The sequence below is a fragment of the Chinchilla lanigera genome, unplaced genomic scaffold, assembly GCF_000276665.1.
Source record: "Chinchilla lanigera isolate Chin_1 unplaced genomic scaffold, ChiLan1.0 scaffold00016, whole genome shotgun sequence".
NCBI classification, from domain to species: Eukaryota; Metazoa; Chordata; class Mammalia; order Rodentia; family Chinchillidae; genus Chinchilla; species Chinchilla lanigera.
Window position 1 is genome coordinate 15,363,047 of NW_004955417.1, and position 18,548 is coordinate 15,381,594.

The 18,548-nt window shown below is 36.7% G+C and overlaps 1 protein-coding gene across 1 annotated transcript in view; it reads right to left on the bottom strand.

The window, feature by feature from the left end:
• The window catches only part of Rgs22 (regulator of G-protein signaling 22), a gene marked incomplete in the record, with an annotated part of 97,617 nt that overhangs the window by 78,679 nt on the left and 390 nt on the right, over positions 1-18,548 (bottom strand). Inside the window, 2 exon segments of the mRNA XM_013512826.1 lie at positions 7,491-7,553; positions 18,324-18,352. Coding sequence (XP_013368280.1) covers positions 7,491-7,553; positions 18,324-18,352 — 92 coding nt within the window.

Genomic DNA, 18,548 nt, shown 5'->3' on the forward strand with positions numbered 1-18,548 from the left:
AAAAAAAAAAAAAAAAAAAAAAGAATTATATAGAAAGTAATGTGATGGGTGGTAAGTGTTCACTTAATTATCTTCAGGAAATTAAAGAAGTGTAGAGAGAGTGAGATGGTGGAGTTGTGTCTTGAAGAATGAATAGACATTCAGATAGAGGAGAGAAGGGAATCCTAAACAAAAAAAGAGCAAACATATCCAGACATGTAAGCACAAAAGAAGGCACTTTTAGTGAATTGCAGGCACTATGGCATTGCTGGTTTAATAAAAGAGGGGAGAAGAGCAAGATATAAGCCTGGAGAGAAAGGGACAGAAACAGTTCATGAAGGCCCTGCTAAGTACCTGCTATAACTCTCAATGCATTCTTCCGAGTCAGTGGTTCTCAGTGTGTGACCAGGCTGACCAGCAGCCTCAGCATCAACTACCAGGAACCTATGAGAAACGCAGAGCCTTGGGCTGCTCTCTAAAACGAGAAACTGAGGATGGGAATCAAGACTCTCAGTTTTAGCAAGCCCTCAGGTAATCCTAAGGCATGGCCAAGTTTAATAAGAATCACTGGTTTAGAAAGGGGTGCTATACTGAAGAGTTTTCCGCCGAAGAGAGGCAGAATCCAGGTGAAGACAAACCCCAGAGCCAGGTTCTGCCCATTCTCTCATGCTGACTGTCATGCACCCATCTAGGTTCTGTACACAGGAGAAAGCCTTCCACTTCTGTGATCACCCAACTTCTTGATGCCTGTTTAGAAAGAATCTCCTCACCCATCATGTCCCCTGTATTTACCATTCCAAGTTTATCTATGAAACACCTAGTGTTTAGTATATATATAAATGACATGCAGGATAGGGGAGATAGAAATGAACGATACAAGAAGAAGCATCTTCCCCCAGAAGCTGAGTAGGCTGATTTAGACAACACTCAAATTCTAATCATACGACAGGAAAAATCTTTAGTATGAGGCTCAAACCAAATTCTCTCCAAGCTGTTACAAACTGCTCTTTTCTTTACTTAATTTTCTTATTTCAAGGGTATCATTTTCCAAATGTTCTAAAATGAATTGACCTGAAGGTGGTGAAAGCTAACTTTGTAGTACTAGGCATCCATGTGCGAAAAATATTTTCACAGAAAAAGCAAGTGCATGAAAATATTTTTACCACAATAAATTGCTGGTTCCACATTTCTTTGAAAAGAGGAAAAAAAAAAACCTGTGAATAATTAGTGATGTGCTTAAACTGCCAGCCCAGCACCACTGAAACTTACCGGGTGCCAAATTATTTAGCTGAACAGTATTTAAATTAAAAACTAATGACTAGGTTAATTTAATACATGTTCATCTCTGCTCCAACTCTGTCTCTACTAATTGAGCTCCAACACTATATTTTAAACATGCATCTTAGTCAGTGAACAGAAAAACATCTGACTACTTGGATATAACATGTCAGTTACCAATAACAACTTTTAATCTAAGTTTTATTGTCACTTTAAATGTTTAACTGTAAACTGTTTATTAGACTTTTACCAATAAGAAGGAAGGAATAATTTGCTACAGAAATATATGGAAAACATCCTTGGTTAATAAAATGAGTTACATTTGCTAATGTGTTTATGTTGCAGTTACAAGGTTTAACAAAACACCCATAGGTGTAAGCACTGACCAAACAGAGCTCCGACGACACCTTTAAAAATCGATTTCTGGGTATATACATCTTTGCAATGGTAGACCCAAACCTCTGTGCTCCTTCATCCCACTCCTTCCCCCATATCTATATTCTCTTTCTCTCTCCCTGTCCCCCTTACCCAACAATCCATCTAGCACATAACCCCTTCATAAAGCTGCAAGAAATTATAATAGTTTACAGATTTTTAAAAACGTGTGGAGAATCAGTCCAAAAAAAGAAGTTATGGTAAAATTCCAAAAGCACATAGCTAAGCATGGTCTGGCAAACACATGACATACCTATCCTTGCAAGGAGTGTATAGAACAGGCCACCCTTCAGCTTCTGCAAACCATAAATGTCACAAACATTCGAAACCACCCACAGAGGACCAACCTAAATCTATGTGGGCTCATCGACTCAATCCCACAACAGTCACTGAGCATAAAACACACAAAACAAAACCAAAAGGAAAAAATGTTTTCACACTATAGCACAGAAGAAAACTTAATAAGCAAACATTTGTGCATAAAGAGTTGACAGCAACAAAAACCTCCCAGACACCAAATGAAAACAATATCTGAATGTGAACTTGGCACAAGAACAAACAGAATGAAGTTATGAAAGCTAGGATTTGGAAAGTGCCATAATCATTTATAACAGTGGCAACTGTCCTGGATTCCCCTCATCAAAAAATAACATGGAGGCAGGCTACCAGCCATCAATTTCTGGATCTTACCATGTGTCCCAAGAGTGTGATGCTGTAATGGAAAAAAACACTGTAGGTGCCAGAAAGCCTTACTCCTAGGCCCATTTTGCCACGATTCATTTACGGGACCTTGAGCATGTCACTAAAGATGTAGAAAAAGTCTCAGAAATCTCAAAAATATAGATGACCTACAGGCCCTTTAATCTGTATCTACACTCTTGGGCTTAGACTGTGACTGTTTTTGCTGGGAGATGGGGATTGGGTAAGGAGGGGAGGCAGGAGAAAGGCTTAGAAGGATTATTATTACTATTATTAACTGTTGTTGTTGCTTTCAGTACTGGGGATTGAATACAAGGCCTCTCTGCGATGAGCTACATCTATAGCCCTTTTTGAGACAGGATCTCACTAAGTCACTAAGTTGTCCAGGCTGGGTTTGAATTTGTGATCCTCTTGCTTCAGCCTCCTATAGTGGTAAGATTATAGGTGCCCACCACCAACACCTGGCTGTTTTTAAGGATCTTACATGGAAGATGAGTAAATAAAAACAGAATCATCTTCAAGAAGTTTGGGGAGCTACAACAAGAAGAGGTGTTCCTTGCCCCCAAGAACTTTACAGTATAACTTCTGAGATAAAATAGAGAAAGAGGTAATCAAAATTTCTTTGGTTGGGTAAGTTTAATTTCCCACCCCAGGTAGGTAGGTAGGTAGGTAGGTAGATTTTCCTAATAACAGTGTTCCATAGATGATTTCCTAACTTACATTCGCCTTCCTTCCTCCCTCCCTGCCTCCCTTTCTTCCTTCCCTTTTTCCCTTCCCTTCCCTTCTTTTTCCTTCCCTTCCTAGATATTTCCCCTTTACAATATTCCTACAAAATGATTTCCTAACCTCTTCCTGAATACCTTTAATCACATGGAATTTACTTTCACAAACCAATAAATTTTATGGTTAAAAAAAAAACTTGACAGATTCCCTCATAAATGTGGCCTTGGTTCTGCCCTCTAGTTTAACAGAATATGCTAATCCCTCTCCCTCAATCAGATCTTCAAATATCTGAAAAGATTACTCCATTCCACCCATATCACCAAATCCGAAGCCATGTTAAACATTCACCCTTCTTTCAATCTCTCCTCATCTGACACAGTTTCTACAGCATTTCCCTCGGTCTGGCTTGGTGAAACAACTCTTAACATATGGGACCAAGAATGGAACACAATATTCCAAATGTGGTCTGACAATTAACTCAATTTAAAACAACATTTACTGACTGTATTCTAAGCACCAGACTAACATTTTTTGATCTTGACCATACTTCTATTAATGAACCCTAAAAGTACATTAGCTTTGTTTGTTCTGGTTCATTTCACACTACATATCAGGAAAAAAGGACACGAAAGTCTGTTATCCAAATGATCAGTTTAATCCTCTGATGCCAGTTCTGTGGGCATCACAGTGTAATGGAACAATCAAAAGTTTCTGAGCCACGTGGCCCTGGGTGACCTGTCATTTGTTAGCTCAGTGACTTCAAACTGGAAAAACATTGGTTCTCTTGCAACTTTTCAAGCACATCTCTAATAAAATACATTTTTAAAAGGCAAAGTCAGTTACAGATTTGTATGGCACAAGAGATTATCATCTAGATTGACAATGACCCACCAATCCAAATAGTGATCGCCCTGTCATGTTTGGTTTTTTATTTTTGGTGGTACCAGGAATCAAACTCATGACCTCATTCTTTTTATTTATTTATTTATTTTAAAAATAAAAGGAGGAAAACATTAACAGACAGACAACATTTTACAAAATAGCAAAGGAACAGTACAGACAGTACAGAGTTACAAACAAAGTAGTAGGGAATTCTTGCAAGGCAGGTACTGTGCCACTGAGCTACATCCCCAGCCCTGCCTGTTATGTTTCAGAAATGGATGGTCTAGTTAGTGAGGGAAAAGGAAAGAGAAACACTAATTCTTAATACACATTTCCTCATTTCATAGCAATCTTATAAGACAGTTATTTTCTTTTCACGGGGAAATAAATCAAGGAGTTAAGTGAGTGGTGCATGTAAGATCAAACAGGTAATGAGTGGAGGGGCCCGAATCAGACACAGTGCTGTCTCATTCCTGTTACTAAGCATTATATGTGAGCGCTGAGCACAAGAAGAATATGTGTGTTCATAATAAGTTGGTGGCTTAAGAGAGGCAGAAAAGTGTACACAGTGGCACAAAAAAATAAAACTAGAGATAAAGCAAAAAAGATTAAGATGAGACCAAACTTCAAAGAGTCTTAAACTCCATACAATGCATGCAAAGTTCAATCTGTAGACTATTAAGAATCAACCTCTACTGGCTATATTTAGTGAATCAACTCAAATATTTCAAAACTAATTTCACAGATATGATAAAGTCTTCAGTGAAAAATAAAGCAATATAAATGCAGCATGCATTGGGGGTATCATTTTAGACAGGGCTAGTGGGAACATTTTCTAAGCAGAAGTGATTTAAGCAGGGAGAAAGTGATACAAACATCCTAAGGAAAAGTACTCCAGCTTGAAAGACTCTGAACGTTTTTGGCATATTCATATATAAAAAACATGAGGAAGGCTAGTTAAGTTGAAAAAAACTAGGGGAAAAAGGACAGGAAATAGAGGTCAAGAGATGGCAAGAGCCAGGTCATACTGGATTCTAGATTTCATTCTTAGTGTAATGAGAAGCCACTAAACAGGGTTTTAAGCAGAGTAGGAAGTAACATGATTTAATTTATTATTTTATAACACTTTATGAAAACCATAATACACTAAATTTGTTTCTCTAAAATATCAGTCCATAACTATCCGAAAGAAGAAAGGATAGTTTGGCACATTTATTCGCAGCAAACCCATTCTAGCTTCTACATCTTAGCCAAGTGCTCATAAACCAAATATTATTGATCTGTCCTAGAATTTTGCCAGGCACTTGGTATGAGAACCCATTACTCCTTTTCTCCCTGTCCCCAAATCCCTTGTGAAAATATGACATATTCCCTTCTCTTGAAATTCAAAGATGGGTAACAGGTTGAATGTGTGGTACTAAATGTAGATGCAAAAGGAGTTGAAATTGGGGAGAAAAAAGAGGTAAAGACAGAAGGATTTGGAGAGAGAGAAGACAGCCCATGTGGCCTGCACGGGACACACAAAAGGCGATGAGCTACACTGTCTGCTGAGGAAAGACAAGAAGCATGATTACAAAGTCAACAGAAATCACAGTCTGTTGTTCCACCCACCATCTGAAGGAAAACATACCAAATGGTAATATCTATTTTGACTGGATGGCAAGATCGTGGTTTAATTTTTCTCACTTTTTGGTAAAAAATATTATTATATTATGTGTATAATTTTAAATAGATTTTTATAGAAAAGGAAGTTAGGGGAATTTATGTATTTTCTGGTGCAAGTAAAGTCAACATACTCTGAAATTCTGAGACCTTAAAATTTAAATGTTGAGAAACTGAAGTTAGATTTTTAAAAATTGCTTTTTATAAAATTGTACTCCTTTAGCAAATAGTAAGAGGACCAAGAGATGGGGAGGGGAAGGGGAAGTAAAAAGAATGAAGACGTGTTATGTACATGAATCAACTCTTCATGATGAAGGTACTCACTATGTACTACAAACATGTAATAAAATTGTTAAATGAACTCTTTTAAGAAGAAGAATAGAAATTATAGAGGCCAGAGAAAAGATTATACAATCTAGAAGAACAGTTTTCTGGTGCTTCTAGGTTTCTTATAATATACAAGTGATGATGAAGGAATCAGACCAAACAAGAACTCACTAAGTGCCCTGTAGTGTCATTCAGATCTTTTCCTGAAAAGGGAAAACATGACTTGGTGTTTCAATGTCCTACAATAGTTTCAGAGACCTAGCTATGCCAAATACAGGAGAGAACAAAAAATTCCTTTGGAAGGGAAAAAGAACACACAAAACAAACACACATGTACAAGTGTATATCTAGCTACAAGAACTAATCTAGGCAGAAGACATTACCAATTATTAGGCTTTAATGGATTTAACATTTTATGGTCCACTCTTTTAAAATGATTTGAAACTTCGTGTTTTAATTTTCCCTGGTAAAAATTTTATTAAAAAAAATTTTCATGTTTTCATAATACACAATGGAAACCATTTCTATCTTCCTTTTAAAGGCCATTCCTGATTAACTTTATTTCCATATAACAATATGGTCCTTTTATGAACTCTCATTTCATGTTTCCCAAGCCCTTTTACACTTAACCTTATCCTTAAGCCCTTTTACACAATACTTACCAAAGTCAGTATTGTCCAAGACTGAAACTCTATTAACTGGTATCCACTTCTCTTATACTGACAACAGTGTCCTTTTTTTTTTTTTTTTTTTTTTGTAATGGAAATCGAACTCATGACCTCAGGCTTGCCAGGAAAGTGTTTATGCCGCTGAGCTACATCCCTGACCCTGACAACACTGTCCTGAGTCTTATTTACTACTGATATAAAATTGTAGTTGCTTTAAACGCAAATTGCATTTTAAAGAGCTGGCTTGGTGGGTGCACACTTGTAAGGCTGGCAGTTGGTAGGCTGAGGCAGGAGGACTGCCATGAGGTCGAGACCAGCCAGGGCTGCATAGTAAGTTCAAGGTCAGCCCGAACTACATAGCGAGACCCTGTCTCAAAAAAAAAAAATTACATTTTAATATCTGTCCATGAGGATGACAGTAATTGCCTAGAGTTTTAACAAAAAGGTTTTTGAGTTTTTATTATTTTATCCTGATTGTTTCTGTTCAAAGCCTAATACTCAAATCATTATCTCCATTAAAAGATATGAACTTTACCAAAATGCCTCAATTAATCTTTTCTTTTTGTCTTTTTTTTTTTTTGAGACAGAGTCTCGCTATGCAGTTCAGGCTGGCCTTCGACTCACTATGTATCCCAGGCTGGCCTCAAACTCTCAGCAATCCTCCTGTCGCAGCCTCCTGAGTGCTGGGATTACAGGTGTGCACCACCACACCCAGCTCTACCTCAATTAATCTTTCAAGAAAATATTACTTTGGATAAACTTGTCTCACAAAATATTTAAGTGATTAAAATATTTTCCTTTGATGATATATTCAACAGAACATACTAATACACTCACTGGAAGGCTTAGGAATTCATTAAAATAGTCCACAAGGAAACTGTCCGTTGCCAAAGAATCTTCCTGTAAAAACATAAAAACATAAAATTGTGATTATAAGCTATTTTAAAATATGCCTATATTATTCTTTAATTCTCTTATCATTTTATTATAATATAAATCTTCCAATCTCTTTTAGTCAGTCCATACTACATCCTCACTATAAATATAACACAGTCCTACAGACTCTGGAAGGAAGGAATATGAAAGCAAAATATAGCATACTTGTAAGAGATCTTGCTATTGTACTTAGCTGAAAAACAGAACATATGAATGATGTAGCCCAACATTTCAAGAAGTATCAACAAGAACAAAATAAACCAATTTACCACCACGTAGTAAATTTCACGTGGAGTTACTAAATATATATATATATATATATATATATATATATATATATATGCAGCAGGGAGAGTCAATAAAGACAGAAGCAATGAGCAATGTTTGGGGTTAAAAGGAAACTGAGAATATAAATTTCTTAAACTGGCCAATGGAAAGCATAAACTAAGTGAAGTAAATCCTTTACTGCCCCACCTCTGAATGAGATACTTTTGTAATTTAGTCCTGCTGTGTTTTTGTAAGGGGAACTTTGATGATGTATATCTTCTAAGCATAAAGATTGTGTACATTTTTTCCACAACTATCTCATTCACCAATGTAGCCACTTTTTAAAATGGCAAAACTGAAAATCCACTGCCAAGAACAAAGCTCTCTTCCAAATCATAAAACACCTTATTTTATTAGTAATTGTTTCCATTGTGTCAAAAGCATATCGTGACACACTCTTATGCAGTACATGTGTTTATTTTCTTATTCATAATTATATTTCAGTTTTGCAAATCTAACATGAAAGTTGACTAAAATGACACAATGCTATTATTTCCATATGGCTGATGATTTTCTTTTTATACAGTACTGGCCCCAAATTTTTAAAAAATTAAAATATTGTGCTAGATGGAAGATAGCACAGTATATTTACACCTAGCTTGGAAAAAAGAATTTCACAGTAATTTACTGTGAAAAGTAACTGAAGTGTCAGAAGAGAGTTATAAACAATCCTCATAGGATTTATGTGAAGGAACTTACTAGAAGTCTCAACTGATTAAAACAATAAGAAACTAAGGATTTAGTAAGTCTACTACCTTCTTACTAGTAACTTAGTAGTATATGTTCAAATAAAGTTCTGATTGGCAAAGGTCTAACAAAGCATAACAATGTAGATGCTATTTGGGTGGAAGCCATAGTGCTAGTATCCTTTTGAAATTTATCTTTCAAAGTAACTTTAATTTTATGGACTGTGTTTATCAAAGTACCTAGTATCAGTTAACTCTTATGAGAAAAAAATCTTATACTAAATGCTTTAGTATCTCCAAGGTAGAAAACATTGTGCTACAATAAGGGCCAGTACTGGACCATATGATTTAAAAAATCCATAGGTGAGAAGTGTATTTTAAATTAATAACAAGTACAGTCCCTAGTTAATTTTTGTAAAATGTGCATTTTATTTTTAATTTTTAGTCATAATATAGAATGTGTATTTCGTGGTGCCTGGTGGATCTAAATATTGCCTGGAATTTGACTAGCTACACTGCCAGAAATTTCTAGACCATCCTGAGATTCATATATTCATTTCCAGATGCCTCATCCTTCTAAGAAACTCTTAAATCAACAAACTGTATATAATGAAGTACTTGTTTTGGTTTTTTGTTTTTGTTTTTCCTTAATCCATTTCAGAAAAATGTAAACTTTTATAAAATACAGTAAGAATGAATTACTAGGAAGCAAAACAAAGGACACACATTGCAAACCCAAGTTGTTATTATTAAATTCAATGGTTATAAGCATATTCTGCCAAACTACCATAAAGTAAGCTTACTTTTGATTTCTGAGCTCATCTTGCCACAGACCTATTGAGTTCTTGGTAGCCGTCCCGTAACCCCATGCTGAGTCCATACACGCTGGCATTCAGTCACAGCCTTGAGTTTGCACTTACAGACAACTACAGATACTTAAATCAGTATTCAAATACATTAAAATCTGTATTTCTTTTCTGAAATTGTACCTTAATTTTTAACAATATTAAACATTTGCAATTCTGCTCACGTGGGACAATTCCAGTGTAGAAACTAGGTGTAGACTGCAAATGCCCCTGCTCCATGCTCTTATGGCCCTTCAGCAGGAAAGCCTGCACTTACAAAATAAATAAGTGTATTTCCCACTGCAGTGACCAGTTCAATCAGTTCAAGTACTGTATCACTTCAGTAGGCATACAGTCTTGTAAACGAAGGATCGTAAATTCTTTACTCCCAAAAACTCTGAGTAACTACAACAAAATGAAAGGCCTTGATCTGAAGAAGTAGCCAGTTACCCTCAATAAGTTCCCCCAATCCAATTACTCATACATTTAAAAAAAAGTAAGTCTCTGTACTTGGGCTGAATATCTTCCAAATAACTAATAAACTGGTGATGGTTAAAGGTACAATCAAGAAGAAAATTGAGTTACAATCAATTCCTCCATTACATCATTTCATCAACCTGACTACAAAATTTGCAGCACAGATTCTCTGCTGAGTGATGCAATGGAACGTAGAAACACTTCGCAGAACTGAATATACTCTTGAAACCTATTTTTTTCTCATGTGTTACAGGTGTGCCATCTGTGAAAGTGAAGTCAGCTTTTCCATTTTTAGTCCAAACTTCTCAAATTTCTTACTAAAAGGGAGTTAGGGAAAATAGTTTATGCGTGTTTGCTAATTATGGTAGGTTAAAACATTTTTTTGCTTATTTTGCTGCATCCTTAAATCAGATGAATTACAATTTTTCACAACTCAGTAAGATTCAAGATGTATAAAGATTTTATAAACAAGGAAGAGAAAATAAGATTAATACAAATACCATAGTCCAAGACATGCCATAAGAGAATTACAGTAGGAACTGTTTTCTCCAAAAGAGAGGAAGATGTTACTAGTAGAATCAGAAGACACTCAAATGGGGAAATGATATTTGAAATGTGTTTTAAATATCTTCAAATTCTATATTTAGAAATACAAATATAAGCAGCAATTCAAGGTACAGAGTGAAATGCAAGAGCAAGAAGAGAGGTCAAAAAGCAAAACAGAATGGTGGTTGTGTCTGAGGAATGAAACCAGAATCAACTGGGAAAAAGTTTGAAGGAACTTCATGGAATTATAGAAATGCTCTAGAGCTGATGAGAATTTGGATTACAGAGGTGTATACATTTCTTAAAATTCAGTGAATGATACTCTCAAAATATTTGCATTTCACAGTGTATAAATTTAACATCAACAAATGAATCATAAACTGACATTGAACTCTAGTCCATGATATACCAAAGTTCTGGGGTAAGCTATATCAATGGCTGTAAGTCATTTCTTTTTAAGAGCAGAAAATATTTATTGGGAGGAAAAAAAGGTTCTGTCTAAAAGGAAGGGATCCCAAATGGGTTGCCTTATAACTTATTTTTAAAATGCAGGAAAAATAAGGTTGATAGATGGCTGCCAGTATAGACAGAAGACATAAAAAACAAAAACAGCAAAATAACAACTGTGAAATCTTGATGGATATATCAGGTTCACTGTACAATTCTTTTAACTTTCTTATATGTCTCCAAGTGTTTCGTAACAAAACATTAGAGGAGGCACTTATGTATACAGAAACAGTATCAGGTTTCTCTGCACCTTATGGACAGCCTTCTTTGCCTCCTTGCTCTAGAATAAATTGCTGGTTCTCTGGTCATCTTCTGACCACTACCCTGGATGCCATCTACTAGAAGTCAGACCGTGGAGCACTCCAGTTCACTCTTCTGTCTGTAAGACAGCAAACCTCATTTTTTCTAATCTCCTTACTCACACCACCTCAGTGGCCAGTCTTTTTTAACCACATCTAAATTAATACAAAGGATCCATTTGCCTGAAGCCTTCCTAAATGGTTTGTGCCGAATGCAGTTTAGCTCCTGCCCATCTGTCCAGCCCCATCTCATACTAACATGCTTCAGTAATAGTAATTTCTTAAAGTTCTGTACCTTTGCACCCCCTAATTATTCTGCCCAGAAAGGTTTATTCTCCCCTATTTACCAACTTCTTTCTCTTCTCAAAAAATCTGGAATAGTGGTAGCTGCTTTCTCCCTATAAAAACCTTTATTATGTTATTCTCTAATTGTCTCATAACAATTTACCCTATTATTATCTCATAACTATTTATGTCTGTAATTGGGTATATGTCTTACCCACTGAAAGGTGAACTTCTGGAAAAGAGAGGCTGTGTCTTATTCATGCTGAAAATTCCCAATGCCTTTATTATTTTTTTTTTTTTTTGAGACATGGTCTCCCTTTGTAATGCAGGCTGGTCTTGAATCCTCTATGTAACCCAGGCTGGCCTTGAACTCACAGTGATCCTCTTGCCTCAGCCTCCCAAGTGCTAGGATTATAGGTGTGCAACATCACACCTGGCTCCAATGCCTTTAGTTAGTAGGTACTCATAACTTTGTTTTTTGGTAGCACTAGGAATTGAACCCAGGGTCTTTTACTGAGCTACATCCCCAGTCCTTTAAAATTTTTTTTTAAATTTGAGACATAAGTTGCCCAGACTGGATTCTGTCTTGCAATTCTCCTTCTCTCTCAACCCCCACAGGAATGCACCACCACACCAGGCCTGCTAACATTCTTGTTAAATGAATTTTTAAGTGATTACACAGAGGACAAGAAACCTGAACAGACTGATGACCTAACAAGGACTCTAAGAGAAAACTAATAAAGAGACATTGTCAAAAGGGAAAACTATCGCTTCTTGGCCTTTTGGCTAAGATCAAGTGTAGTATCTATTCTTAGCAGTTTAATATCTGATACGTCTTCTATCTGAGGACAATATATTAAATGGATTTTTGGAGCTGGGAGATGGAATAGGAGCTTGCTCCGTCCACTCCACAAAAGAAAAAAAAAAGAGAAAACTAAGATGAAATAAGAATGTATCAAGAGATGAGTAGAGGTAGGAAGGAGAGGAGGGAAAGAGGATGAAAATGGAATGAAGATGTGTTATATACATGTACCAACTCCACACAAGAACTGTAAACATTATGTATGCAAATGTACTAATAAAAACACAACAGAATCAATACAAATTTCATAATGCAAAAAAAATGCATAGGGAAATAAGTTCCACAAAGTGGCTTGTGAAAATATAGTCCGCTTAGATGAAAAATATTTTTGAAATTTTAGAACCAAAAACCTATTTGTCTAATTCCCTGGAGTTTGCAAAATTATATTTTCTTATGAATGAAATCAATAAAGGAGGGAGAAAGTAAGAGTGGTTTGTGTAATGAACAGCAAAATACAGACTCCCTCCTTTTAACCTCAAAGACTGCATTACATCAACACGTACCCTGAAGTTCTTTCCATTGCATTTCTCTCTCCTTCCTCCCTCCCTCCCTCTCGGAAAAAATGTATCCAAAGCCCCAGGGAAGGTGAGAGATGCCTTCAACTCTCTTTATTTCAGTCATATCCTCACATTATATCTACTAGGCTTCAGCTAATCCGTTAGACCCAATATCTAAGGCTTTCTCCCTGTATAAATATCCTACAATCCAATACTCTAATTTTAAAAGTACCTCATATTTTTCTCCTTTCTACAATGTACCTATGGATTAAGAGTATGTCAAAAGCTGCTCTAAATTCTCATGCACTTTTGGTTCAAACCTCATAATTAACACTTAAGTATAAACTGCTTATTATCTCATTGCTTCATATCAAAGGTCAGCTCTCCAATCAAAAGTTACACTACTTTTGGAACTAGTGACTAGCATGTGTTCCCAATAGCGTCTAATACAGCCATAACTGGAGGAAGGGGTTTAATGATGTACTCACTGGCTAACTCATCAGTGAAACAGTTTTTGCGGTTTCAAAAAAAGGGTCAGAGACTTTGAGTACAATACTCCACAGAGATGAAAGAATTTCAAATAGCCCAACACCTCCCTAAGGTTCTCTGGGATGTGTCTCAGCTTCCAGAACACTTCACTACAACATTTCTCTCTCTTCAGGAAAAAGAGGCGAAGAGAGAGGTAGTAGTAGTGGTACCTATATCTCCTTGTACCTGCTCTCTACTATTTCCACATAAAGCTACCCGCTGTGTGAACCTGAGTGTGCTTCACAGTTCATCCAACCCAATTTATGTACAATCTATCAAGTTTCATTTTGGAAAATAAACAGCAGGTGGCTATTAACTGCTAGGTAATTAGAAAGTCTTGTCCACATGGACTGGAATTATAAAACTTTTTTATATTTTTGTTAGAATAAAGATATTCTTATGATCTCAGTTCATTATTTCATTTGATCTATAAAAGAACAGGATATGAATTTGAACAGGCTATTACCTTAAAATGAATACTTTTTTTCTCAAACTCTCACTATGTAGCTCAAGCTGGCCTTGAACTCACTATGTGCGTAGCATAGTTAGTCTTGAACTCACTTCTACTCTCTTGCTTCAGCTTTAAAGTGCTGGGAATAGGCATGTGCTACCACACCCAGCAAAATAAATGCATTTTTAACATGCAAAATGCAATAAATACTGCTTAAAGCTAAATTCCCTTTTAATTCGATTGAGATAAAAGGAGTCTTCAAAAAACTTGTTTTCTTTTTTAAACAGCTTCTATTTTGCTTTAAAGTTAATACAACTGTAATTCATACATCAGAAAATCTTCAACAAAATAGATCATAACACTATAATACCTTTATTCCATAAAGACTTCTTTGGAAACATGACACAACTATTAGTATAATTGCAAAGGAACTATTTTTAAGGCCACACAGAAAGATAAGATCATTTTAGATTTAAAACACATACATACTTAAATATTTAATATTAATGTATTCTATTTTAATGCTAAAAATGTAGGCGTCACTTCACTTTAAAGTTTCCTCAATGCATACATTAAACTAAATTCCAATGTATCATAAAGCGTTCTGAACTATTTGCTATGGTAGATTTATATTTCATTTTTTTATGTACTATTAAGGCAATGAGCGGGGCTAAGACTGACAGAAGAGAAACATTCGTTTTATCTATATTATCTGAATTATTTACAAGAATGTACTTATACATTGCTTATATAATCAAAAACACACTACATAAGAGAACTGATGGCAGAGCTGAATACATTAAATTTTTGTGTTTTCCCTAAGAAAATTACCAAAGACATGGCAATTGAACAAAATAATAAAGATGCCAAAGTAGAAAAATGTCAGAAGATAGGTAATTAAGAAATATGCAATTTCAATTCTCAGTACAAAGAACCACCAAAAAAGAAAAAAAGAAATAAATATTCAATAAATATCAATTGAAACTGCAGAAGAAAGAAAACTATTATACATGAAAATATCCATCAACCAAAATGATTTAATCATCTTATGGCATATTCTGGACATTATGTTGAACATGATATAGGGAATATTAAGGTCTACTGAGACACACTATACTAACCAAACTCATGGTTTGGTTAAGAAACTCCAAAATTTATGCATAAAGCACTGTAATATAGAATAGACACAGTAGTATATTCCTGACAATCAAATGACTGATTCTAAATGACTTGCTCTATGCTTTGAGGATGAAGATCCCCTGTTAAGCAAAATATATTTTGCAGACACTCACAACAACTGACTTCTAGATCCAATGATTGAGAAAATATGATAAAAAGTTAGTATGAACATAGACTCGCCACACCACAAGAGCATTATTTAAATGCAAGTTTATTCATCTCATATAATCAGAAGCAGTTTAGGGCTGGTAGTATAGCTTCTCAAACATCAGAAGGCTAGGCCCCTTTGATCTGGTGACTGCCATCTTCAAGATGTCACTTCCGTCTCATGAACCAAGGTGCCTCCTTCATTCAGCTCCAGTATCATATACTCCTATAGCCAGCAAAAAAGGGGGGGACTCATTCTCCCCTCTCTACATGGATATCAAGTATTAAGAGTCAGAATAACCTAGCTTCCAACTGTGGTTCATCCAGTTACTAGCTGTGTATTTGATCTCTCTAGACATCAGCTTTCCAGAAGTATGACACACACTTCTGCTTACATCTTATTGACCAGAATTGTTCCACAGCCACATTTAGCCACAGGGGATACTCATGAATATAATCTATATTCTGGATGGTAAAATATCTAGTATCTATTAAGAAGGAGAAGACGGAGTTTAGGGAGATTCAGGTCTCTGTCACACTTTTTATAGGAATATGCAGTTTATTAATCAGAGCAACACTTTTGTGCTTTGAAGAACAAAGGCAGATATGTGTTCAACACAGGTTGGTTAATCTGCAAATACTTGTTTAAGTATGTGAATCTGAAGATCTGCTCACAAACTAGTCTCAGTGGAAAGCTGTCCTGAGCTCCAAGACAGTCTGGATGATGTTAGCTTGGAAAGGTTTCACGGAGGAGATGAGCTGGGCCTGGAAGAATGTGCAAGATTGTGAAATGGATGGGGAAGGGCAACTGAGACAAAACTCGACAGCAAAGGCAGGAGCCAAGCAGGGTAGTTTGGCTGGAGCAGAAGGCATGTGGAAGTACTTTACAAACCCAAAACAGGATGAATGTCGCCTTTATCACAGAGAATTGGAAAGTAAGGTCAAAGAAGACTGAAAAATTATGCTAAAGCAAGGTGCTTGACATTTACTTGATGTGTGGCCTCCGGTCCAGAGACTAAGCTCTATAACTTTAACTTACTTGTGAAAGGTGGGTAGCAATAACCATCCAATAGGAGTTGTTTTGAGGTTGGATACTAACATGTAGCCAGCATTCAATAAATGTTAGCTATTAAATAAAAGCTCTGCAAAGTCAAATAATATTGTAACATTTTAGAGTTTAATAGCAATCTGACAGCTAGGATAGCAGTGATGGGAGAAGTAAAAACAAAGGTAGACAAAACAAAGCAATAGCATAAAATCTAGCACAGGTAATACAAAGGAGTTTGCATTTTATACTTCAGACAAAGAAAAACTGGAGTTGGCAGAGGAGATATTGAAGTCAGGGATTGTAGGACTACTGCCAAGGTCCAGGCCTCCAACTGAAGGCCTGAAAGAAGACAGTAGCTGTGAGGATGGAGAAAACAATTTGGCTATGAAAGGCACTTGGCAAGTGTTTGCAGGCAGAAGATGAAAGAGGAAGAAAGGCTCTCATTTGGGTGACTGAATGGCCAGTGGCACCATTAACTAAGATAAGAAAAAGTGGAGCAAGAATAGAATTAGGAGTGGGGTAGTGGAGATAAAATTTCTCTTGGGGGCAGGGATATAGCTCAGCAGCACAGCACCTGCCTGGCAAGCACAAGGTCCTGAGTTCAATTCCCAATACCACCCCACACCCCAAGAAAGTTCTCTTGAAGGAACACTGAGATGATAAAGGTGCCGAAAGAGGCACCCAATAGGTGCACAAACAGGTGTGGCCTGGGCTGGAGGTGTGAGATGCGGGTCAATATTTTCATGGAAAAAGATAAAGAGAAGCAGAAGAGGGAGAAAAAGAATGAGAGAAGAAGACAGGAGTGGTGGTGCATGGCTTTGATCCCAACACTCTAGGGGCTGAGACAGGAGGACTGCAAGTTTGAGCTTAGTCTGGACAACTCTCTGAACTTTAGGGAGAAGCTGTCTCAAAATAAAAAGGATCTAACGATCTATAAAGGTGAAAGTGGAAGCTGCCAGAATATGCAAACTTAGCTCTGACTTCTCTCCTAGTCCCTGCTACACGCAACTTTTGAGACTTATCCTTAGCACCTAGAACTGCACATTTTTTTCCCCTGGTACTGGGGATTGAACCCAGAGTCTTTGCACTAAACTACATCCCCAGCTCTTTTTATTTTGAGCCAGGGTTTTCCGAAGTCATTAAATTATCCAAGCTGGGCTTAAAAGTGTGATCTGTCTGCCTCAACCCCCCAGAATTCTGGAATTACAGGCACACTGACTAGGCCTATGCTTTGAATGTACCATCACTCATATGCGTTGAATAAGAAGCCCAAAGAAATAAAATAATCAATCAATAAGAGAAATGAGTTCAGGAGAACTTTTGTAAATAACTGGTGTTTAGGTCTCCTGGAATCAGGCTCAGAGGTCTCGCTACTCCTGTCCAAAACCTTGAGCGAGCTCCTTAAAACACAATATTATCCTAAACATAGTACTCGCCCAAATGATAATGTACATTTTTGGGTTTTTTATTAATACATGTTTACAGTAGTAATGATTATATTCATTGTAGGGAGTTGGTACATGTATATAACATATCTTAATTCTTTTTACATACCTTTCCCTTCCCCATATATATTTGACAAACTAATACTCAACTTCTCCAGAAGTCTGAACTGAGAACAAAACATAAACAGCAACTCTAAAGGAATTAGAAATCAACTCGCAATCAATGCCATCTACCGTTCACTGCGACTAGGAACCGCATAGCCACATAACAACAAAACCATGGAGATAAAACCTACCTCTCCTGGAGACGCTAAAAAGCTCAGAGAAACTAAAGGAGGTCATTTATGTGAAAGAACTTTAACAATGATTAGTGTCCACTACACAAACCAAGGGGCCCCTTCTTTAAAATGCAGCTGTTAACGTAGGAAAGATCTTAGACAAAGCTGTCGCCCTTGTTACTAAACCATAGCTTGGACTACACTATTCAGTTGACCAAAGATTTTTTTTTGACAAAAAAAAAAAAAAAAAGGAAGAATAGACAACCTTCTTCTATCACACGGTATTTGCTATTTTGAAGAAAAGTAGCTCCTGAAAAGTGTACTTACAAATCCTGCTTCTGTAATATCTGGTGGCTCTGAAAAGAGAAAAATATAACATGATCTCACTCAAATGTGATTTCCTTTCAGTAAGGGAGTAAGGAGGGCGGCTGTCGGCGCACGTGGCCGGGCTTCAGGCGGGAACTGGGGGGACGGGACGCGAGGCCTTGGGACCCTGGGGTCGGCGACCTGGCGACTCGGGGACGGAGACCGCGCGAGACGGCGGGGACGCGA